This window comes from Heterodontus francisci, chromosome 2, assembly GCF_036365525.1.
Source record: "Heterodontus francisci isolate sHetFra1 chromosome 2, sHetFra1.hap1, whole genome shotgun sequence".
Taxonomy (NCBI): Eukaryota; Metazoa; Chordata; class Chondrichthyes; order Heterodontiformes; family Heterodontidae; genus Heterodontus; species Heterodontus francisci.
Genome location: NC_090372.1, coordinates 124,869,625 through 124,895,895, shown reverse-complemented (window position 1 = coordinate 124,895,895; position 26,271 = coordinate 124,869,625). Strand labels below are relative to the sequence as shown.

At 40.7% G+C, this 26,271-nt stretch overlaps 1 protein-coding gene across 2 annotated transcripts in view; it reads right to left on the bottom strand.

Moving 5' to 3' along the window:
- LOC137346645 (uncharacterized) overlaps positions 1 to 23,376 on the bottom strand; it is a 102,255-nt gene extending 78,879 nt beyond the window's left edge. Inside the window, exons 1-4 of one of the 2 annotated variants that reach the window (XM_068010288.1) lie at positions 23,295 to 23,376; positions 21,446 to 22,840; positions 19,049 to 19,117; positions 13,026 to 13,050 (exon numbers count right to left, since the gene is read on the bottom strand). In XM_068010288.1, the coding sequence (XP_067866389.1) occupies positions 13,026 to 13,050; positions 19,049 to 19,117; positions 21,446 to 22,825 (1,474 nt within the window). In that variant the 5' untranslated portion in view covers positions 22,826 to 22,840; positions 23,295 to 23,376. Of the gene's footprint in view, positions 1 to 13,025; positions 13,051 to 19,048; positions 19,118 to 21,445; positions 22,841 to 23,152 lie in introns of both variants that reach the window. The other variant, XM_068010278.1, reaches the window with a different exon arrangement.
- Positions 23,377 to 26,271: the final 2,895 nt, after the last annotated feature.

Genomic DNA, 26,271 nt, shown 5'->3' with positions numbered 1-26,271 from the left:
CCTTCCAAAAATGCGAGCGAATCTAAATCTCTGCTACCTGTACCCAAACTCATGTGCCTCAGTGGCAAATTTTATTTGACAATATTCCTGTGAAGCACCTTGAGACTTATCACTCTTGCCAAGAGTCCAACCCCGTCCCAGGCCACTCTCGGGTTGATCCAGACTGTTTACAACCAAATGATCCACAGCTGAGCATCCAACCCCATTTCCTCTCCATCCCAAAGACCACCTACTTCAACATCTACACTGTTACCTGGCTCTGCCCCTCTACCATTGAAACCCTCATGTCTGTCACCTCCAAAAAAGTGTTCTCCTAGCCAACCTCCCATCCTCCAAAAACATCAATTGATCCAAAAATCCTGCTGCATTTTAGCAGCAAGTCCCCAACATTCATCTCTCTTGTCTTCAACAACTTCGAGGCTCTAGGTCCAACAACTCAAAATTTAAAATCCTCATTCTTGTGGGAAAGCGGGGGCTGTACAGTTGGGACGGCCTTCACCTGAACCTTGCTAGGACCAGTGTTCTAGCGAGTCATATAACTAGGGAAGTAAAGAGGGCTTTAAACTAAATAGAGGGGAAAAGGGATCATGTAGGGGAAGACTCAGTAAATTAATGGGAAATGACAAGGCAATAGATCAAGGTAGCAATAAAAGGTAATGATGATCAGAGTTTTTTTTTTTTTAATTCATTCATGGGATGTAGGCTAGGCCAGCAATTATTGCCCATCCTTAATTGCCCTTGAGAAGGTGGTGGTGAGTTGCCTTCTTGAACTGCTGCAGTCCATGGGAGGTAGGTACACCCACAGTGCTGTTATGACCCAGAAACAGTAAAGAAAAGGCAATACAATTCCAAGTCAGGATGGTGTGAAACTTGGAGGGGAACTTGTAGGTGGCGGTGTTCCCATGCATTTGCTGCCTTTGTCCTTCTAGTTGGTAGAGGTCGCAGGTTTGGAAAGTGCTGTCTAAGGAGCCTTGGTGCGCTGCTGCAGTGCATCCTGTAGATGATACACACTGCTGCCACTGTGCGTCAGTGGTGAAGGGAGTGAATGTTTGTGAATAGGGTGCCAATCAAGTGGACTGCTTTGTCCTGGATGGTATTCTATCACACTCCTGACTTGTGCCTTGTAGATGGTGGACAGGCTTTGGGGAGTCAGGAGGTGAGTTACTTGCAGCAGGATTTCTAGCCTCTGACCTGCTCTTGTAGCCACGGTATTTATATGGCTACTCCAGTTCAGTTACTGGTCAGTAGTAGCCCCTAGGATGTTGATAGTGGGGGATTCAGTGATGGTAATGCCATTGAATGTCAAGGGGGATGGCAAGATTCTCTCTTATTGGAGATGGTCATTACCTGGCACTTGTGTGGCACGAATGTTACTTGCCATTTATCAGCCCAAACCTGGATATTGTCCAGGTCTTGCTGCATTTCTACACAGACTGCTTCAGTATCTGAAGAGTCACGAATGGTGCTGAACATTGTGCAATCATCAGTGAACATCCTCACGTCTGACCTTATGATTGAAGGAAGGTCATTGATGAAGCAGCTAAAGATGGCTGGGCCTAGGACACTACCCTGAGGAACTCCTGCAGTGATGTCCTGGAGCTCAGATGATTGACCTCCAACAACCACAACCATCTTCCTTTGGGCTAGGTATGACTCCAACCAACGGAGCATTTACCCAGATTCCCATTCACTGCAGTTTTGCTAGGGCTCCTTGATGCCGTACTTGGTCAAATGCTGCCTTGATGTCAAGGGCAGTCACTCTCACCTCACCTAGAGTTCAGCTCTTTTGTCCATATTTGAACCAAGGCTGTAATGAGGTCAAGAGCCGAGTGGCCCTGGTGGAACCCAAACTGAAGGTCACTGAGCAGGTTATTGCTAAGCAAGTGCCGCTCGATGGCACTGTTGATGACACCTTCCATCACTTTACTGATGATTGAGTAGGCTGATGGGGCTGCATTTGGCCGGGTTGAACTTGTCCTGCTTTTTGTGTACAGGACATACCTGGACAATTTTCCACATTGCCGGGTAGATGCTAGTGTTGTAGCTGAACTGGAACAGCTTGGCTAGGGGTGCAGCAGGTTCTGGAGCACAGGTCTTCAGTACTATTGCCGGAATATTGTCAGGGCCCATAGCCTTTCCAGTATCTTCGGCCATTTCTTGATATCACGTGAAGTGAATTGAATTGACTGAAGTCTGGCATCTGTAATGCTGCGGACTTCAGGAGGAGGCCGAGATGGATCATCAACTCAGCACTTCTGGCTGAAGATTGTTGCAAATGCTTCAGCCTTACCTTTCACACTGGTTTGCTGGGCTCCCCCATCATTGAGGTTGGGGATATTTGTGGAGCCTCCAGTTAGTTGTTTAATTATTCACCACCATTCACAGCTGGATGTGGCAGGACTGCAGAGCTTAGATCTAATCCGTTGGTTATGGGATCGCTTAGCTCGGTCTATCGCATGCTGCTTACGCAGTTTGGCATGCAGGTAGTCCTGTGTTGTAGCTTCACCAGGTTGACACCTCATTTTGAGGTATGTCTGGTGCTGCTCCTGGCATGCACTCTTCATTGAACCAGGGTTGGTCTCCTAGCTTGGTGGTAATGGTAGAGAGGGGGGATATGCCGGGCCAGGAGGTTACAGATTGTAGTGGAGTACAATTCTGCTGCTACTGATGGCCCACAGCGCCTCATGGATGCCCAGTTTTGCATTGCTAGATCTGTTCGAAATTTAACCCATCTAGAACAGTGGTAGTGCCACACAACACGATGGAGGGCATCCTCAATGTGAAGCTGGGACTGTGCAGTGGTCACTCCTACCAATACTGTCATGGACAGATGCAACTGCGGCAGGCATATTGATGAGGACAAGGTCAAGTATGTTTTTCCCTCGTGTTGGTTCCCTCACCACCTGCCGCATACCCAGTCTAGCAGCTATGTCCTTTAGGACCCGGCCAGCTCGGTCAGTAGTGGTGCTACCGAGCCACTCTTGGTGATGGACATTGAAGTCCCCCACCCAGAGTACATTCTGCGCCTTTGCCCACTTTGTGCTTCCTCCAAGTGGTGTTCAACATGGAGGCGTACTGACTCATCAGCTGAGGGAGGGGGTAGGTGGGAATCAGCAGGAGGTTTCCTTGTCCATGTTTGACCTGATGCCATGAGATCTCATGGGGTCCTGAATCAATGTTGAGGACTCCCAGAGCAACCCCCTCCCGACTGTATACCACTGTGCTGCCACCTCTGCTGGGTCTGTCCTGCCGGTGGGATAGGACATACCCGTGGATGGTGATGGCAGTGTCTGGAACATTGTCTGTTAGGTATGATTCCGTGAGTATAACTATGTCAGGCTGTTGCTTGACTAGTCTGTGGGACAGCTCTCCCAACTTTGGCACAAGCGCCCAGATGTTAATAAGGAGGACTTTGCAGGATCGACAGGGCTGGGTTTGCCCCGAGTATGGCAAGAAAGGACAGTGATTGTAAATTTAAGAGTGTGCCAGCAGATAGGGCCAGAGTTTACAAAAACAGTAAAAAAAAAACACTGAATTAAGGGCTCTGTAATTGAATGCCCACAGCATTCACAATAAAACAGATGAATTGTCAGCTCAAACAGAAATTCATAGGTATGACCTGATAGCCATTACAGAGATGTGGCTACAAGGAAGCCAAAGGTAGGACCTGAATATCCAAGGGTACATGACATACAGGAAGGATAGGAAGCTGGAAAAGGGTAGCTCTGTTAATTAAAGAGGGCATTAATACTGTAGTGAGAGATGACCTTAGTTCTAAAGATCAAGACGTAGAATCAGTTTGGGTGGAACGAGGAAATAGCAGTGGTAATGTAAATCACAGTATAAATAAATTAGAGGTGTGTATAACAAGGGTAATACAGTAATCATGGGGAATTTCAATCTACATATAGACTGGGTAAACTTGATTTGCACTAATGTTCAGGAGGCTGAATTCTTGGAACGTATGCGAGGTGGTTTTCTAGAACAGCATGTTGAGGAACCAACTTGGGAACGAGCTATTTTAGATCTAGTACTGTGCAATGAAAAAGGGCTAATTAATAACTTTGTTGTAAAGCAGCCTTTAGGAAAGAGGACCATAATAGGATAGAATTTCATATGAAGTTTGAAAGTGATATAGTTCAATCAGAAACTAGTGTCTTAAATCTAACCAAAGGAAACTATGAAGGTAGGAGGGCAAATAGGCTATGGTGGAGTGGGAAACTATGTTACAAGGTATGATAGCAGACAGGCAATGGCTAACATTTAAAGAAGTAATGCATAGTTTGCAACAAAAATATATTCCTTCAATGCACAAAAAGCCAGCAAGGAAAGTGTTCCAACCAAGGCACAGTGGCGCAGTGGTTAGCACTGCAGCCTCACAGCTCCAGGGACCCGGGTTCGATTCCGGGTACTGCCTGTGTGGAGTTTGCAAGTTCTCCCTGTGTCTGCATGGGTTTTCTCCGGGTGCTCCGGTTTCCTCCCACAAGCCAAAAGACTTGCAGGTTGATAGGTAAATTGGCCAGTATAAATTGTCACTAGTATAGGTAGGTGGTAGGGAAATATAGGGACAGGTGGGGATGTTTGGTAGGAATGTAGGATTAGTATAAATGGGTGGTTGATGTTCGGCACAGACTCGGTGGGCCGAAGGGCCTGTTTCAGTGCTGTATCTCTAATCTAATCTAAAAAAAAAGAAATCAAGGACTGTATTAGAGCAAAGAGGTGTATAAAATTGCCAAAAAAATGGTAAGCCTGAGGATTGGGAGCATTTTAGAATTATGCAAAAGGAGGAGCAAGAAAAAGTTTAAGAAAGGGAAAATAGAATATGGGAGTAATCTAGCAAGAAACATAAAAACAGACTGTAAAAGCTTCTGTAGGTTTATAAAAAGGAAAAGGTTAGCAAAAACAAATGTGGGTCCATTACAAGCGGAGGCAGGAGAAGTTATAACGGAGAATAAGGAAATGGCAGAGAACCTAAACAAATACTTTGTGTCTGTCTTCACGGAGGACAATACTAAAAGCCTCTCAGAAATAGTGGCAAATCAAGGGACCAGTGTTAAAGAGGAACTGCAAGATATTATTAGTAAAAAAAAAAAAGTTCTAGGGGAAACTAATGGGGCTTAAAGTAGATAAATTCACTGGACCTGATTATCTACATCCCAGAGCATTGGAAGAGGTGGCTATCGAGATAGTAGATGCATTGGTGGTCAACTTCCAAAATTCTTTCGACTCTGGAATGGTTCCTGCAGATTGGAAAGCAGCAAATGTAACCCCACTATTTAAGAAAGCAGGGAGATAGAAAATGGGGAACTACAGACCTGTTAGTCTGTCATCGGAAAAATGCTAGAATCTATAATAAAGGATGTGATAACAGAAAATAAATGGTAGGATTAGGCAGAGTCAACATGGATTTTTGAAAGGGAAATCATGTTTGACAAACCTGTTGGGAGTTTTTTTGAGGATATAACTAGCAGAATAGATGGGGGGGGGGGGGGGGAGAAACTGGTGGATGTGGCATATTTAGATTTCCAGAAAGCTTCTGATAAGGTTCCACACAAGAGGTTAGTAAACAAAATTTAGAGCACATGGGATTTGGGGGGGGGGGGGGGGGGGTGGAAAGACAGGAATATACTGACATGGACTGAGAACTGGTTAATGGACAGAAAACAGAGAGTAGGAATAAATGGGTCATTTTCAGGTTGGCAGGCTTTGACTAGTGGGGTATCGCAAGGATCATACGAATTAGGAGCAAGAGTAGCCCTTCGAGCCTGCTCCGTCATTCATTAAGTTCATGGCTGAACTGATTACTCCACATTTCCACCTATCTCGATAACCTTCAACCCCTCTTGCTTATCAAGAATCTACCTCTGCCTTAAAAATATTCAAAGACTCTGCTTCCACCGCCTTTTGAGGAAGAGAATTCCAAAGACTCACGACCCTCAGAGAAAAAAATTTCTCATCTTGGTCTTAAATGGGCGACCCCTTATTTTTAAACAGTGACCCCTAATTCTCGATTCTCCCACAAGGGGAAACATCCTTTCCACATCCACCCTGTCAAGGCCCCTCGGGATCTTATATGTTTCAATCGTCGCCTCTTACTCTTCTAAATTCCATAGGATACAAACTTAACCTGTCCAATCTTTCCTTGCAAGACAGCCCGCCCATTCCAGATATTAGTATAGTAAACCTTCTCTGTACCATCTCCAACATATTTACATCCTTCCTTAAATAAGGAGACCAGTACTGTACACAGTACTCCAGACGTGGTCTTACCAATACCCTGTATAGCTGAAGCATAACCTTCCTACTTTTGTATTCAATTCCCCTCGAGATAAACGATAACATTCTATTAGCCTTCCTAACTACTTGCTGTACCTGCACACACTAACCTTGCGATTCATGTACCAGGACACCCAGATCCCTCTGCATCTCAGCTCTGCAATCCCGCACCATTTAGATAATATGCTTTTTTATTCTTCCTGCCAAAATGGACAATTTCCCACTTTCCCACATTATACTCCATTTGCCATGTCTTTGCCCACTCACATAACCTATCTATATCCCTTTGCAGCCCCCTTATGTCCTCTTCACAAGTTACTTTCCTGCTTATCTCTGTGTCATCAGCAAATTTAGCAACCATACCTTCAGTCCCTTCATCTAAGCCATTTATATAAACTGTAAAAAGTTGAGTCCCCAGCACTTATTCCTGTGGCACACCACTCATTACATCTTGCCAACCAGAAAATGATCCATTTATGCCTACTCTGTTTCCTATTGGCTAGCCAATCTTCTATCCATGCCAATATGATACCCCCTACACCAGGAACTTTTATTTTCTGCAATAACCTTCGATGTGGCACCTTATCAACTGCCTTCTGGAAATCTAAATACAATACATTCACCAGTTCCCCTTTATCCACAGCACATGTAACCCCCCTCAAAGAACTCCAATAAACTGGTTAAACATGATATCCCCTTCTAAATGCCCTGCTAGAATGTCTTGAATAATAGCTTCTAACATTTTCCCTAACTGGCCTGTAGTTTCCTGCTTTCTGTCTCCCTCCCTTTTTGAATAAAGGAATTACATTCACTATTTTCCAATCTAACAGAAGCTTCCCCGAATCTAGGGAATTTTGGAAAATTAAAATTAACGCATCAACTATCTCACTCGCCACTTCTTTTAACACCCGAGGATGAAGTCCAGCAGGACCCGCGGACTTGTCAGCCCACAGCTCCAACAATTCTCACAGTATCACTTCCCTGGTGATTGTAATTTTCCCGAGTTCCTCCCTCCATTTCCTGACTTACAATACATACTTGGATGTTACTTGTATCCTCAATAGTGAAGACCGATATGAAATATCTGTTCGATTCATCTGCCATCTCATTATCCATTATTAATTCCCCAGACTCACTTTCTATAGGACCAATGCTCACTTTGTTAACTTTTCTTTTAAATATTTATATGAGCTCTTACTATCAGTCTTTATATTTCTAGCTAGCTTTCTCTCATACTCTAATTTTACCTTCCTTATCAATCTTTGAGCCATTCTTTGCTGTTTTTTATATTCTGTCCAATCTTCTGACCTGCTTCCCATCTTTGTGCAATTATAGGCTTTTTCTTTAAGTCTGATACTATCTTTAATTGTTTTAGTTAACCATGGATGGCAGGTCCCACCCTTGGCATTTTTCTTTCTCGTTGAAATGTATCTATTCTGTGTATTCTGAAATAGCCCCTTAAATGTCTGCTACTGCATCTCTATTCACCTATCCCTTAAGTTAATTTGCAAGTTCACCTTAGCTAGCTCTGCTTTCATGCCCTCATAATTACCCTTATTTAAGTTTAAAATACTAGTCTTGGATCCACTCTTCTCTCCCTCAAACTGAATGTATAATTCAATCATATGATCATTGCTACCTTGGGACACCTTAAATATGAGGTCATTAATCCTATCTCGTTGCACAATACCAGGTCTAGTACAGCCTGCTCGTTGGTTGGCTCCAGAATGTATTGCTCCAAGAAATTATCCCCAAAACATTCTATATACTCATCAGTGCTTGGGCCCCAGCTATTCACCATCCAAATCCATGATTTGGATGCCGAGATTAAATGTCATATTTCCAAGTTTGCAGATGACACAAAACTAGGTGGAAGAATGAGTTGCGAGGAGGATGCAAAGACGCTTCAAGAGGACTTGGACAAGCTAAGTGAGTGGGCAAAAATTTGGTAGATGGAATACAATGTGGAGAAATGTGAGGTTATCCACTTTGGCAGGAAAAACAGAAATACAATATTTCTTAAATGGAGAGGGGCGGGGAAATGTTGAACTTCAAAAAAGGACTTGTGTGTCCTTGTTCATGAGTCACTGAAAGCTAACATGCAGGTACAACAAGCAGATAAGGCGACAAATGGTATGATGGCCTTTATTACTAGAGGATTTGAATATAGGAGTAAAGATGTCATGCTGCAATTATATAAAGCCTTGGTGAGACCATACCTGGAACCTGCAGTTCCGAAGAAGGGTCACTGACCCGAAACGTTAACTCTGCTTCTCTTTCCACAGATGCTGCCAGACCTGCTGAGTGAATCCAGCATTTCTTGTTTTTGTTTCAGATTTCCAGCATCCGCAGTATTTTGCTTTTATATTAGCTTGGTGAGACCATACCTGGAGCAGTGTGCGCAGCTTTGGTCTCTACCCAAGGAAAGATATACTTGTCATAGAGGGAGCGCAACGAAGGTTCACCAAACTAATTCCTGGGATGGAGGGATTGTCCGAAGAGGAAAGATTAAACAGATTGGCCCTTTATTCTCTGGGGTTTAGAAGAATAATAAGTGATCTCGTTCAAACTTATAAAATTCTTACAGGGCTCGACAGGGTAGATGCAGGAAGGATGCTTCCCCTGGCTGGGGTGTCAAGAACCAGGGGACAGAGCCTCAGAATAAAAGGTAGGCCATTTTAGGACCGAGAGGAGGAGGAGGAGGAATTTCTTCAGAGAGTGGTGTAACTTTGGAATTCTCTGCCCCAGAGAGCTATGGAGGCTCAGTTGTTGAGTATGTTCAAGACTGATCGATAGATTTCTACATATTAAAAACTTAAAAGGGACATGGGGATAATGCAGAAAAATGGTGTTGAATATGATCAGCCATGATCTCATTGAATGATGAAGCAGGCTAAAAGGGCTGAATGTCTCCTATTTATGTTCTTATAACCTTGCCCTTGCTTTTCTCTGTAACGTCCTTCAATGTTAAATAAACTTTCTCCCACCCGCATTCCCAAGTACAGCCTCTTGTGCACCCACCAGTGCCATCGCCTCACACTTTAATTCCCTATCTAAATCCCTCCACTTCCCTCGCGCCCTTCAGGACTCTCCCTAATACACACCTCTGACCATCTCTAAGATCTCCCAGTCTGTACGGCTTGATTACTCACTAGATAAGGACATTTAGATTAAACTACATTTAGATTGCCAAATATATATACTCCTCCAAGCACACTGAGTCAGAAGTGTGTACACATATGATATCAATGTAATTATTTCAGTGTAAGCAGTACATCTATCAATATACATTAATTGATGACAACGCAACAAGATAACTAAAAAGTAATTACGATACACAACTAATTTTAACCATGGCATTTTTGCACACATTTTCTAAAACTGGAAAGGCTGTTTCACAAAATAAGTTTTAGAAGCAATACAGATAGATCCTTAAAGTGGTAAAATGGAATACAGGTACACATTTTTCTCGGTGCATTATCAAGTTGGCATTCTTAGATTTGTGCTAATGTTTGGTAATCCTTTGCTGTCCAAACTGTATTGGTCCATAATTTAATAGTGCTTTTTGCTCCATTATACCCACTCTTCTACAAAAAACATTATTCTGTAGCAGCTTCAGAAAGTATATTTGGTTAGCTATCCTTTCAACAAGTGATTCTCAGCATATGTTTTCTAAAAGGTCTAACACCCCTGTATGTAATTACACTAGACCTATTACATTCATGTACCCTGCTATAAATGCCATAAGCATTTTGAAGCTGACTGCTATTAATACCAAATCAATACAAAGTTTAGAAAATCTATATAACTCCAATCTTTCCACAGAGAATATATTTCATTTTAATAGTCTCTACAGATTTATTATTGCAAAGAAAAAAAGAGACATTTCCCTACACACACAAAAAAAAATGCATTTGCAATTATTCTAACAGAAACACTTGGTATCTCACTAGTCATCTTGCTCTTGAACGTCCATATAGTTCAACTTGGCATTCCTGGGCAATTCTCATAATCCTCTTGTATGCTGTTACTCACAGAATATGATTGCCAATACAGGCAAACTCTTGATCTTTACTAGGGGGTTATGAAAATGTTACAGCTAAGGGTAGTAGCTTTTTCGATCGAGAGAATAGCACGAAAAAGGTTGCTATTCACAAACTACCCAACAGTCATATCACAGGGAAGAGAATACAAAAAAAATGCACCATGTTATGGTGGGGGAGCATTTGGGTTTATATTTGCAATCTGTAAAAAGCAACACTGAACTTAACTGTGTCCATTAAAATAATGTGTTAACAGTGGGATTGTCCTAAATTAGTGCTGTGACATAAGAACAAACTATAACCGAATATTGCTTATTCTGTTCAATGAAAGATGCAGAAGGTAAAACTGTTCCCTGGGATTATAGCCTGCTAGCTTGTAAGCACATACACTTGTATGTTAAACTGACATTGGAAGTTTATAAATGTTGATTTTCTGTTATATTTGGATATTACCACTTTTGTATTTATATCAATCTGAAACCTATTGTGATTTTTCAAATAAACGAAAAACCAAAAAGATTCAAGCCACTCGAGTATTACTGGATTAATTTATAAAATATTTGCCTCCATCAAATTGGGAAGGCAATTCCAAATGATTTCCTTCAAATTAGCGTCACATAATTCAAATCCTTCATCTTTGAAGTTTAATATCATAACAAATTTAGCACAAAAACTAAATTCCTCACTAGAGATTTAACAGTTGCAGCAATTTATGAACTTCATTTGTCTTCCAAAATTTCTAGCCTCTGATGCTTTTCTCCTTTTAAAAAATTCTAATTATGTCTAGCAGTTCTAATCTTAGATACTGGACAAAGTGGGTAAAACTCCTGTTATTTTTCAGATTGCAAAGATTTTTAGCAGCCAAATTCAAATATTCATAGTACTCTGAAGTAAGTAAAATTATTTGAGTAAAAAAATTGCCCCCCCCCCCCCCCCGCAAAAAATCAGGAATAGGTGGCTAAGGTAAGGAGGAAGTAGTAAAAGAAAAATCATTACAAACATTAATAGAACAGTGTAGGTAATACTTTATGGTATTTAAGCCAGCAGTGAGTTTTGTACAGATTATGACATGGGGCCTGTGTCAGGTCTTGCATTAGTACAAGAATTCATTTGTTCACTTCATTTTTGCTCAGCTAGATGGTTGATCGTGCAGAGATTGGTCACCACGCTTATGTGCTTCCAAACCGAGAAATTCCTACAAGTAGAAATTCAGTTTGCCAGATATGAAGTACGACTCTCTCCAACACCTTCCTGAGGAAGAGGAATTAGGCATGGATTGGTAGAACCAAGCTTAGGGCCTCCCAGTGCACACAGGGTATTGCTCACATTAAAGTGGCTAAAACTGCTGAGTTTACCACCACAGACCACTGGTAAGCTTTCCGCTGGTTGTCCAAGTTGAATAGTGCCTGACACATTAGGGCACTGGCTAGCAGGGTTATCCAGAAACGAACGGGAAGAATCACAGTCCCCAAGTTTACTCCTCCAAGTATCTTCAATGAACCAGGCTGGCTGGCAAATCATCTACTGTGCTGTGGACTTGCCTGGCTCAAGGATCAGATACATAGTCTACCACAAATGATCGACTAAGTTCTAATCACCCATCACCATGCAAGTCATCCTGAACCAACTCAATCACAAAGGGATCATGTTTACCTCTGCCTCTCCTTTCCCTCATTAGGTGGTCATTAAACTAGTGACAAGCAAGAGTGAGACCTTGCTAGATGGACAGCACTTGCCAAGAAATCCTCGAGTAACAGTGAGAAGCACTATTCAGCATAAGTTGTATGAGTTCCTTTCTACCTCTTCAGGCACAATACCTCATTAAACCAATTAATTAAGGTATTGGAAACTGTGCCCAGTAAGAACATTGGTGGTGTCAGATCATGCTGTTTATGCTTGCAAAACGTTTTGCTGCAGAAGTTGAATGGAAGTGATCATCTTTCATTATACAGCACCAATTTACTTCCTTGTGCTCTGATCTTTGAGGGAATGCTGTGAATGCAGTACCAGTGGCAACAGCTTAGACAGTTCTAAGCTATCCCAAACAAGACACTGCATCCAAAACTCCTCAGGACAACAATGCAACACAAAGGCACGGACACCAGGAATTCAGCTTCAGTGAAACCTAGACCATCTGAATGGATATTTTAGGTTTCTTGATTGTTTCAGTTCATAAAAGACAACTTTCTGAACATCAGAAACCCAAATAAGTTTAACCACATGAAGCCAAAGACCAAAGTGCTGACCTTTATGCTTTCCATTTACAGAAGACCTACTTCTTCAGCTCCAGCGCCAGTGCAGTTTCTTTATCTAAGACAACTGACGAATAAGAGATTGGGCCATCAAAACCCAACTCCAAACAATACAGGGCAACGGGCTAATAAGAGTGCAGAATAGTTTTATAGCAATCCCATTTATTTTAATAGTCCTCAAAGATCAACCAAGCAATTTTTTTTAGAAATTAAATTTGATGTGCTCTTTCAGCCACTTGCAACAAAATCAGATGTCCCAATAACATTGTTTTTAATTGTTGTCAACCACCTTACGTAGAGGATTCTCAGAACCATTAAAATAAAAGCTTTAGATGTTCATTAGTTTTAATAAGGACCAACAGTTGAAATTAAATCTCAAAACATCATGAAGAATTTACATGTGTAACATCTGTAGAGATGGGAACAGATCCACAAGGAATCCTGCAATACTTACCATTCCATTTTAAGGCTGCTTCAATCTGCCATAATGGTGTTTGGAGAGAATCAACCAGGAAAGGGAACAGAAAAAGTTAGCGAGATTGTTTCTGTTGGGACATAAAACTGAAACATTTCATTAAAATGCGCCTTTTGCAAATTTTGTTCTGAAGGCCACCATTTCACTGCTTGCTTAAATTAAGGAAACCTTGTGGCTGCTCTGCAAAAATGCAAACAGGAGTCAACACTTACACACATCCAATTACTTACAGCAGATGGATATAGAGACTTTGTGCATGAAAGGCTGGTGTTTACAGCTACAAACTGGCAAACCCAATCACTAATAGGACAAGACTCTGTATTGCTCTATGGAAGTCGAAATTTTGGATCAGCTACTTAGAAAGCATCCAATTAAAAAGTTGGTTAACCCCTAGTAAAGTTTGAAATTTTCTGATCGTGCAGTACATCAAAAACTCATTTCAGATCACTTTAGTAAAATTCCATCCAATACTATTTGAAATTATTGAATGATTCTACAGATTTCAGAGATTATTTCTTGACAAATCGCTGATGGCCTGATCAAGATTCCTTCTTCATATCATTGTCGTTTAAAGATTCTAGTAATGTCCATGATCCAATATTCTTCTTAAAAGGGAGCAAACAATTGAAATTTTCATGGAAATCTCAGTTTCTTAGTACAAGATTTTTTAAAATAAATTATTGAACGTGTATTATCTATGCATTGGTTTACAGAGTTACATAACCTCTACTTCCTCACAGGAACAAATCTTTAAAAACAACTTCATGAAGAAAATTAAGACACTTTATTATCTGATATTATTGCAAAGTTAATTAAGTTGGAAGAATTTAATTTCATTTTCATTAGTGCTATCAATTTGAACAGTTCAGCCAACAATGTAAATCTTGCAGGTTCCACCAATTTCCATTATAACAAATAGTTCTTCCACTGTTAAAGCCTGGTTGCCTCCGACAAAGCTTGTGGACAATGTCCATATCAAAAGACATCACAAAGTATGTGCTTCTGGAACATAAGCACCTTCTGCCTTTGTTATGGTGATGAGGAGTTAGAATCATCTACCATATGGATTTCACTAAAATTTATGGCAAGGCAGAAACATAAATTAGGAAGCTAATTAAGCTTTTACAATGGTTAAACATCACTTAGTGTTATTAATGAAAGCAAAATAACATTTAAGCAAAATATTGTGGATGCTGGAAATCTGAAACAAACAGAAAAAGCTAGGTCAGACAGCATCTGTGGCTAGAGAAACAGAGTTAACATTTCAGGTCGATGACCCAACGTCATCAAACCTCAAACGTTAACTCAGTTTCCCTCTCCACAGATGCTGCGTGACCTGCTGAGGATTTCCAGCATTTTCTGTTTTTCTTGCAAAATAATGTTTGTTTGTTGAGTACTCTCAAACTTCTGCATAGGGAAAATAAGATACTATGTTTTTGAGGAGGTCACTAATAAGGCGGATAAGTGAGTGCCTATGGATTTTATCTACATGGGCTTCCAGTAGACATTTGGTAAGATTCCAGATAGGTCATTAGAAAAAAGGAATTGAAGCTAGCCTTTTGACTTGGGTTTGTTGGTTGTGTCAAGTCGAGTTCCAGAGGTTCAACCTGTTACAATATTTATTAATGACTTGGATGAAGTAGAGTTGTATATTCAAGTTTTCAGACGACATTAAGTTAGTAGAGACAGTAAGTACTGCAAAGAAGCATAGACAGATTAAGCGAGTGGGCAAAACTATGGCAATTGGAGTTTAATGTTGTCAAATGCGAGGCCATCCGCTTTGTGCCCAAGAAAGATAACTACAGGAAGAGCAGAGAGATTTGGAAGCCCAAGTACATAAATTAAAACCCAATAGACAGATACAAAAGGCACTCAAAAAGGTTAATGAAATATTGGTCTTTATCTCAAGTGGACTGTAACAGAAGTGAGACACTAATACTTTAGCTGTATAAAGCCTTGATCAGACTCGATCTGGAGTACTGTGTTAAATTCTGGGCACCAAATCTCAGAAAGGATATATTGGCCTTGGAGGAAGTGCAGCAGATTCACTAGAATGACACTAGTGCTTAAAGAGCTAAATAATGAAGTCAGTTTGCGTAAACCTGGCTTGTCTTCCTTTGAGTAAGGAAGATTGAGGGGTAATCCAATTGAGTTGCTTAAAACATTGAAAAGGATTTGATAGGATAGATAGTTATTTCCTCTGGTGGGGGAAATCAAGAACACCGTGACAATCTTAAAGTTAAAATTAGGTCATTCAGAAGTGAAATTAGGAGGCACTTTTTCTACACAACCGGGAGCAGAAAATTGGATCTCTAGTCCAAAAAACACTAGGATAATTCGAGCTTTCAAGACCAAGATAGATAGATTTTTGTTAGGTAAGGGCATCAAGGGATATGAAGCAAAGGCAGGAAAATGGAGTTGAGGTGCAGGTCAGCCATAATCTAATTGACCCAACAGGTCTGAAAGGCTGACTGGCCTACTTTTGTTCTTGATGTCCCTCATGACAAGAATTGATTTGCACAAACATGATGGTGACAAAAACAGATATGTCAATTATGTTGTAGGGCTTACGGAGTTCCTTTCAGATTCTACCATTTCTTACTCAGCAGCTTATATTTCCCAAAATAGTTATATAGGGTCAGAAAGGGTTAGTACTTAAACTCAAAAGTAAAGCTCCCATATCAGTTTCAACTTCACATGCTCAAAATATTACTTTTGGTATGCCTTAGGATGTGGATATTTCCTTCAGGTGCCTGTCCCGAATAGGTCCACAAAGGGAAATAAATGCCTACTAACCCTGAACTGGATAGATTCATAGTGCACTATAGAGGTCTTACCGACTGGGCATGACATAATCTGCTTTCTGAAGAGAAATTCACAAAAAAAGCATCACCAAGACATGGATTGCATTTTTATTTCGTAGACTGAATTTCATTTTTCATAGTTGTTTTAACAACTTGCAGAATTCTTTTCTTTGAGAACACTATACCCCTCAGAGGAGAAAACTATCAACCTTTTTGTAATTGTATTGCACTGGCAAATAAAGGCCAAAGTTAACTTCAAAGGGGTGCCCCCCGCCCCTGGAAGAGGGGTTTAGGGTTCTACAGGATACAACCAATTTGATGGGAAAAATAAGCCCATGTTCGCAGTTGTTTTGGAATAAAACTGAGAGTTGGAACTATGATTATCTTAAAAATTTGTTTGAATGCACTTAAAATAAAACTTATACATCTGCTTGTGCCGTGGATTTCACACTGGTGTGAAACTGGTTTAAACCTTTAAAAAAAACCAATAGTTTTCTGCAGTAACTAACAAATTCATGCATAAAAGCAATAGTAATTACCAATGCAACAATTAAATACCTAGCCCATATGCACTTATTTGTAAGCCCTAATAAACTAATTTTCCAGAGGAAAGCTTCAGTCTATCAAGATGTACGACAGATTTTAACAGTCTTCTACATTTTATTCAGCCTCTAGAATGAGATTATAGATGCAAAAAAATTCGGAGTTCAGCAGAGTATGTTATGTAGCTCAGCAACCCTGGTCACCTTCTGATATGGCCATTAATAATTAGGGTTGCTGAAACAGGTGCAATGAAAATCCAGCCTTCTATTAAAAGAAGTCAGTCAGGTCGCTCCTCCTCTTCTCTCCCTTCCTACAAGTCCATAATGTGCTCCGCTGTTGGAAAGGATGGTCTACCCATGAAGATCTTCACAAATGCCTCTATCACTGCTCCTTGATCAACCGACTAAAAGGCATATCAAGGATGCAGGCAGATAACTCAGCAGGCTCTTACTCCTTCCGCTGAGAATTCAACGAAGACTGGAGGAAAATATGATGTGTATGGGAGCCTGAGTGAGTATGTCAGGAATGGGATTTAAATTTGGGTGTCCCTGTTGCTTTTTGGAAACCGAGGTGCAATATCTTCAAACCTCTAAATTTAAGAAGTGAAATAAATAGTCTGCCTACTAGTACACACTTCAATGAAATGGCCATTTTTCATGATCAATCGAGTGCACCAAAAGATATTTTGGTGGCTAAAGTCAAATACTTTACAAAGCTGCCATTCATTATCATGTTAAAGAATGAATAAAAGGAATGATTTACAATCATCTTAACTTGAAGGTTAATTATAGTCTTGAAATATACTCCCAAGAAATAAATTATGAAATGTATTCATTCAATAATTCAATGAGATTTAACCGCTTTGTGCAAATTAGCAACATTTCAGTGTTTGAATGCAGTGCTGAGTGACAGTCACTCGGTGATTGCTTTGATAGATTCCTGGGAAATAAAAACGTTGACCTATATAGCAATACACTCCTGTTCAAAACAGTTTTCTGCATCATTTGTGGAGAGTCACGACTTGCCTTGAGTTAACTAGCCAATGGTGATTAACGCACCAATTTTAAAATGTAATACTGACAGCCATAATTACGGCAAAAGTTTAGCCCCATCAGTCCGATAATTTAGCTGCAAACAATCTGGAATTATAATACCATAACTCATTTGATTTAGGGGATGAATGTAGGTTCTACTAAATTCTATGAGATATGTGCTTTGCTGTAATGGAAACAGGTGCACTAACTCTGCCATAGGCATGCACATGCCTACAACATGTGAAATATAATGCTCCTAACATTGTTACAGTGCTGTTGTAAGCAACAAAAATCTCAACTACAAAGAAATTTCAGTAAAGTGCGGTGTAGTTATTCTCAGTTTTTAAATCAGCTCGAAGGTATAAAATTGGAAAGTGCAGTATACCCTTTAAACTCATACCATAAAGAGGTGAGAGTCATCAATCTAGCAATTCTATAAAATGGGGAGACTGAATTCTCAAACCTAAGATATTTCCAAGTGTTTAATGTTTTATTCTAAACAAAAACTCTTCCCAACTTCAATATACAGTAAAGCCCAAAATAATTAATTATTTTCAAGTTATTTTATTGATCCTGACTTACTAAGCAACTGAATGTGTCTCAGACTGCAGATTCCTTTTGCACAGGCTGTAAGCTCACATACAAGTCTATGTTTGCGATATCAAGCAATAGCAGCCGCTTAGGAATAACACTAATGATTATTTTCTTCTGGATGTTAATTTTAGTCAAACAGCTTTGCATCACAGACTTCTAAAAAAAAAAATTCTCAGTAGTTCTCTGAAATCACATACTTTTATACTTACAGTATTAAGCATCTTGGTCTCAGAAAATTATAAAGACTTAAAAAAAACCAAGGTCCTAAAAATTCCTAAAGTAAGGATATGCAACAAATCTAGGAAAACAAACTGGAGGAATGCATTCAGAATGAATTCAGTTAATCCATTTAAACTATCAATGTGAACTGGAAGAAAATTCAAGAACTATTTAATTTCTAGAAGTGTACAGTACACCAAGTACAATGAAACCTCAATTATGCCCATAAACAGAGGAAAATTTATTGCTAGATGAGAGTCCTGAGCACCATATTTTTGATAACAGCTATACAACCAAATGCTGGCAGCCCTAGCTGGTCATCCCTCCTTGGTCATAACTGGAAATGTTTGCTTTCTGTTCACGCACATAGTTAAAAATACTCCAGTACTGTACAGTTTATTTAGAATAATAAATGAAGATCCTCAAAATAAGGTGACTAAATGATTTAATCTGATAACCCAGAATGAGATATTTGCTATCAATCAATTTAATTTCATCCATTTCAATGTATGATTGTTTTTCCTGTACCTGGAAGAGATTCTATTTTTAGCAAATTTACTAGCAACCCCAACTGCCACTAGTCCTCAGACCCACACTGACTTTAGCTACTCTCCCATCAACTCACATGAACATTATGGAAATAATCAAGCAAGCAGATAATTACGAGGATAATCAAGGCTCCACTGTATTTGAAAGTGTCCAACATTACTTTCTAACAGCATATTTACTCCTGACTTTCAACAGTAGTTATCGGTATACTTTAACAGAGGGAAGTGTTTAATTATAGAGCCACTGAAATTGTTCTTACCTTTTTGTGTTTAAAGCCAAGGAAATGCATCTGGAGATTCAAAGCAGATGTGCAAACTACTTTGCAAATCTAGAATAAAAGAGCACTTTTTAAAATTTCAAATGATAAATAAAAATATAGAATTAAATCTTTAGGCATGAAAAATGTCACCAGATTATATTAAAAGCTTCTACAAGTGAAGTAGATCAACTACTATACCATCACTGGGATAAAAAAAGTTACTCAAATCTCCAATGTGGATAATAGGATGCTCAAGAGAAAAGGTTAGTGTTTAAAAAATTGTTTAGCTAAAGGGACAAAAGATCAAATTATTTATGAAAATAAACAAAGCTAAACTAAAAATAAGAAAAAGTGGGAAACAAAGGCAAAACAAAACTGATTCATTCTAGTTTCACTCCACAGGTGGAGCAGGGGTACCTCAATCAAAGGTGGTTTGGTATCACTCACTTAGACTATCTCTTTTTTAAAATTAAGCTTAGAGATGTTCTGAGGTTTATTTTAAAACAAAGGCTAAAGGGAAGTTTTGACCATGACTCATTTTCTGTGGTAGCATGGACAAGCTCAATGGGCCAGCTGGTCTTTTCCTGTCCTCCATTTCTGTTTGTACTGAATCATACAGGTCTGGTTTATGCAGTTAGCAGATCTGATCAAAGGAAATGTTGGACCATTCCGGAGTTTAACAGTTTCAACTTTATTCACAAACCATATTATGCAAAACATTTGACCCCAATTATATTCAGTCTATAAAGATACTTACACATAGCTCTCTACCCAAAATTCTGATGTCCAGTTGCAATCCACAGAAAATAAATTTTCCTGTTATAGCTATGCAATGTTTCAAACCCCTTCCCCTAACACAGCATCATGCACTGTGCCTAAGATGGTCTGGTTTTATTCTTTAGACAGGAGTCATTTTAAAGAAAAATTTACCAAAATTAAACTTGATATTTGCTTACATCAGTACTTTAAATTGTTCTACTCATTGCTGAAACAGAATGACTCAAACGTAATATGCTCAGACAGTGAATGACAGATTAAATCCCATTCATTCAATTTCACTGCTAATTATGTGGTCGAGTCCACATGTTTCAGAATACAAAGACTTTTTTTTTTACCCTTTACTCCTTGTACCATTCATTTTGAAGAAACGTAACATGAAATATTATACTTATACTGCTCTTTTCACAATTCCTGGAAATCAAAGCAAGTAGTACAAAAGGGTTCCTCTTGGGACTGCAAACGCTCAATGTAACAATATCAATTCCTGTTGCAAAAAGTTGAAGTGTCTTCAAAACCGATTTCTTCTTTCTTTTTCTTCTTTTGGGCCTCCTTGATGTACATCAGACCAAGACATATCCAAGCATTGCACTTGCCAGAGGTTAGATGAGAAATACAAGGGAAAGTTGCAATAGTCCACAGCTTTATATGATTATAATTTTCTAGAATCTTAGTGAGAATGAAATCTATATTTTTTATACTCACTTAAGATCTGTATATAAACAAAAAATACAAGTGGCAGACAGGAAAAGGAGACAGTAAAAGCCTACTTTATGAGAACAGACCCAATCGCTACAAAAATTGCCTACTTCAAATAATTTATATATGAGATTACACCCCCCCCACTAAAAAAAACTTTATCCACTGACATTAAAACTTCATTTGTCCTGAACTGAACTTATTTATCCACTAAACCCCACCAAAGCAGGAAGTATACTACTTACAGAACCGCATTGCTAAATACACATTTTAAAACAGAAAGTCAAGACAATACTATATAACCAAATTAATCTAAACATTTATGGGCTGCACAGTGGCGCAGTGGTTAGCACCGCAGCCTCACAGCTCCAGCGACCCGGGTTCCTGTGTGGAGTTTGCAAGTTCTCCCTGTGTCTGCGTGGGTTTTCTCCGGGTGCTCCGGTTTCCTCCCACAAGCCAAAAGACTTGCAGGTTGGTAGGTAAATTGGCCATTATAAATTGCCCCTAGTATAGATAGGTGGTAGGGAAATATAGGGACAGGTGGGGATGTGGTAGGAATATGGGATTAGTGTAGTATTAGTATAAATGGGTGGTTGATGGTCAGCACAGACTCGGTGGGCCGAAGGGCCTGTTTCAGTGCTGTATCTCTAAACTAAATTAGCAGTTACTGTATGGAAAGAATACTGTAATCACTTTAGTATTACACAGCAAGGCATACAATCTTAGATTAACTTTTTTGAAAAGTGAAATAATTCACTGAACAATTGTCTGCCTTGTCTACTTCAGCTGATAAATAAGTCTATCAATAAACACTGACATGTAACATTTGTATCTGTGGTAGCTCAGATTTATCAGATCAAAAATAAGTAATGTATAAAGCAAAAGGTCAAGGAGCCTCTCTGCAAGAGTTTAAATACTTACATCACACCAAAACATAGTCACAGATTTGCTATCTTTACTAGCAAGAGGCCCACCACTCGCAGGCGGCCCACCACTCGCAGGCGGCCCACCACTCGCAGGCGGCCCACCACTCGCAGGCGGCCCATCAACATCTCTGTTAGCTGGGAATTGGTCTTTATTGACCACATCTGCCAACACATTTGCAGCTTTTATAGTGTCACTTGCATGGTTTGTCTTTCCAGCATTCAAAGGTGGTTTGTCCTCATCAGTTGCCAGAGGTTGAATTTTATCTGCCGCCTGAACATTTAACTTTCCTTTTTCAACACTCTTTGCTTGGGATTTGGGCTTGGCAAGTACACTCTTCGACTTAGTTTGGCCTGGAGCACTCTTAGCTTGCGATAAGTCAGTGCTGGCTTTACCTATTTTTCTGGAATTTTTCACACCAAACTTTCGCTTTTTCCCCATATAAGTTGGGAATCTCTTTCCAGTCAGCACACCAGCTCTTCCACTAGTTAGCTGTGGTTTGACTTTGCCTACAGCAGTCTTAGCTGCTACTGCTCTACCACCATTAGCATGAGGTTGTATTTGGCTTTTACCACTCTTAGCTTCAACTTTTTCATCACTGTTAGCTTGATTTTGATCCGACTCATTCTGAACTTCTTGTTCACCTCTATTAGACTGATCTTCAACTTGGACTATCTCACTCTGAGCTTCATCTTGTCCTCCACTAGTCGGCTGATCTTCAACATGGCCCCTCTCACTCTGAGCATCATCTTTATCAACACTGGTAGGCTTATCTTCAACTTGACCTATCTCACTCTGAGCATCATCTTGTTCACCACTGGTAGGTTGATCTTCTACTTGGCCTATCTCACTCTGAGCATCATCTTGTTCACCACTAGTAGGTTGATCTTTATCTTGGTCTGTCTCACTCTGAGTTTCATCTAGTACATCATCAAAAGTATGAATTTGTTCTGTCTCACTCTTATCTGCATCTTTTTCACTACTGTTAACTTGAGATTGAATTTCACCTGTATCATGCACACCACTGTTCTCTTGAACATGGACCTGGTCCCCAGCAACCTTAGCTATATCATTTTCAGCACTGTTAGCTCCAGATTGGATTTTATTTGTGCCACTCTCCTCTTCATCTTGCCCACTACTGTCAGCTTGATCTGCATGATCCTTTACTTTATCTTGCCCGCTATTGGCTTGAGTTCGGACTTGACCTTCAGGGCTCTTGACTATGCCTTTTTCACAACTGATATCATGATGTTGGACTTCACTTGAATCTTTCTTTGCAATCTCTTTTCCACAATCATTAGCAGGTGTTTGGTCTGTATCACTCTTGGCTGTATCATTTCCATCTTTGATAGCTTGGGCAACTTCATCGGCACTCATGTTTCAAAATAAAATCTACAAAAAAATTAAAAAGACACTTTTTATTCGAGTTATTTAAAATTCAGTTAGATCGCACTCAGATACATTTCAAACACCTAAACATGGAAAATACATGACGGTCAATTTTTGCTTTGAGGGGGGGGGGGGGGGGGGGAAAGAGAAGAGATAGGAAAAGAGGCCTAGTCAGCGGCACTCATTACTCCTTTGGTAGTAGCTTCCACTCACAAGAAGCTATTTAAAATAGCCCGGAGCGAAAGCAGGACCCGTGCAGCAACTCACAACAGGGCCGAGCGCCGATCTAAATGTGTTGCCAAGCGCGCCACAAACCTCCCCGACAAATAACACCACAGTTCGGCTGAACCGTCCTTCCTGCCCCTCCCCCAAACCTCTGGATATCTGTCGCCCGTTAACACTGATGTTGAACACGTTCTCTCAGGCCGAGAAATGAGGGAAAAAAAGCCGGGGTTACCCAGCTCGCCGCTCCGATCCAACGCACACAAACCCCTCAAACCGTCGGCCCGTAATCGAAGCAATCGACTTCCGGCACGCTCTGAACGTCACTTCCTTACGGCTGACCCGCAAGCCACATCAGGGAGGATGCGCGAGCATTTATTCCCGCCAAGCCGGCAATCCAAACACAGAGCTGGGCCATGTCCATGCTGTAAGGTGCACGGGACAAAGCGAAAACAAACACAGTATTTTCAAAGCATTTTATTTGAATTAGTTATTTCCAATCTTGGAACTCTTCCAACGCCAGTTAGAAACGTTGATAATATACTCTTTATACGAAAGAACAATCCAACAATCCTTACATAACTAGAAAATTAACAAAAGAATTTTTTTTTTTAAACAGCCCTAACTATGGGCTCTTATTCTTACCGTTACTGTCAGTTAGCTCAGTGGACTAGACAGCTAGCGTGTGATGCAGAAAGATGTCTATACTAGCTGTGGTAGTTCCTCATGGAGGCTTGCCGCAATCTTGAGTGGTACACCTCAAGTTATACATTACCATCTGTGTCTTTCTAAGAGAGAGGTTCCTTTGGGACTATGGCTAGAAGATCAATAATACTGAAGGAATAATGGGTACACAGTCCAGTAATGAACCTACAATGCAATTTGCACTCCTGCCGCAGAACCAAAACAGCCCTTATCAAAGTCACAAATTGCATTCTATGTAACTGTGGTAAGCTTTTCCTGCTGAATCTTTTCGAATTGTCTGGAAACTTTGATATGATTGGTCACACCATCCTCAAATGTCTATCATCCAGCTGGGTAAGATTGCCCTCTTCTGGTTCCGTTCTGGGCTACTGCCCGGGTATGGCCTTATCTCCGCTGCCTTAAGTCCAAGGAACACAGATTAAACAGATATGACGAACAACTGGTTTACCATTCACCGCCAGATCTGGCTGGACCACATACAGCACTATCAGATCCTACTCACTTCTGCGAAAGCTGTTGACTATTCCAGGATCATCTTGGAATGCAAAGATAACCCACAGTCTCTTTTCTCCATTGCAATTTGACTTCTTAAACCACTCTGCCTTGTTTCCTCCACCCTCACCTTTGTCATGATCCTCTTGGAGACCACTAAGAAATCAAAAGAGTCGAATCCACCGACTGACCCCAATTTAGGAAACCAAAAACCAATTGGACAAGATTTTACTTTTATAAATTTTACTTTAACACTCAAACCAAAACCAACATAAATTAAACATGAACTAACAGTTAAATCACGATCGATATAAATATCTTAAAGGTTACATGTTAATTAGCAGATGCAATGAAGTTAGTCCTTATGGATCCACTGAACAACAAGGGATCCAGTCCCACAGTACAAGAAAATCCTTATCTTCCTTGGGTAGATCCACAAGTTCTATCTTCCAGGATGCAAATACGGAAGTAATGAAGTCCCATCGACAGCGAGCGATGCAATCTTCCCTTTAACGGTTCAGTCTTGTCGCTTCTCGAACCACCTTGGCCTTGCCCACTACCGTCCTGATGGTGTGGTTCAGCTGATAACATTTCAGTCAGCAAAGACAACTGCTGTCAGTCATTCACCTGTGGTCATCCCTCAGTCCAGGCTCCTTTACCTGCAATCAAACTCCTTCAACCAGCTGCTTTGTAGTCTGACTCTCTGGAAGCTTGAAGCTCTCAGCCTGTCTCTTTAAAACAATCTGTCTGATTTTCCATTCATTGCAGAGTCCTTCAGAACTCCCCAAAATAATTTTTTCAAAACACACACTACGTTTTCTCTAACAACACCCTGTAGGGTTTTCTCGGCAAACTAAAACTAAAACCTCCAGTCACATGTCCCTTTTAAAAAGAAACTGCTTGTTTTTTCTCCGTCACAGGACTGCTTGTTTGTCTAACCTGGGTTTGACTTCCCAAAATTTGGAAGCCCTTTTAGTTTCAATTTCAAGTCAGGAACTGTCACCAAATTAGGGACAACTTTTTTGTAGAACACAGATACCTAGAAACTGTAACACTTCTTTCTTTGTCTTGAGTTTAGGAAAATTTATTATCGCCTGAACCTTGGCCTTGTGCTGATACTTGACCTTGACCATCAATATGTCCTAAATAAGTGACTTTGGCTTTGGAAACCTTGCCCTTTGCCAAGTTTACGGGCAGCTTGTCAAACAGAGCTCTTAAATGGCAGACATGATGACTCCATAGGCTGCATTTTATAAGCTTGCGGCCGATCTTGGTGGCGAGCTTCAAACATGGTGGTCTGCATACGCGGGCTTTACTCCGCAGAGCCGCTACAATATTAAACACGGCAGCTCATTTACATGGCTGGGGCAGACTGCGCCCCCCCCCCACCCTCCCAGGAGGGGCCATGCGATCCGTCCCCAGCAATGGCGCCAGGCACAACTGCGCAAGTGCTGACGCCATTTTTAAAGGGCTTCCAGCCCATATAAGCCAGTATGTGCAGATAAGCCAGGTCATACTTCTCCCTGCCAATGACCATCAAATTTATTACTTGCCTTCTTCCCCCCCAAAAAACTCTTACCTTGTGCTCCTGACCATCCTCGCTCCCAAATGTCATAAACTATGCACTTTACCCCTTCCCACCACTCCCAAGACTAATCAAAAACATTTGACTCACTGACCCCCACCGTGGCCCTGAAAACTTACCTGCTCCCGCCTCCCCACTTGTGTTCTGCCCCGGATCTCCGAACGGAGATCCAAAGGCGCAGGAGTGCTGGCTGCCGCCACCAATATGGCACCGGGACCGACAGCGGGATTGGTGAAGTATTTAATTCATTACTTTAAATACATTTACATATTTAAATTTGAATGCCACCGTGGAGTGGCGGGGGGGCTGCCACAAGGCTTTGCCGCCACCTGCAATATGGGGCCGGGCTTTTCTGGTGTTGAGGCCTGTGGCAGGCCTCTCCCGGAGGCACTTCCGGACCCCTCCTCCATGACACCCAACATCAGGGGGT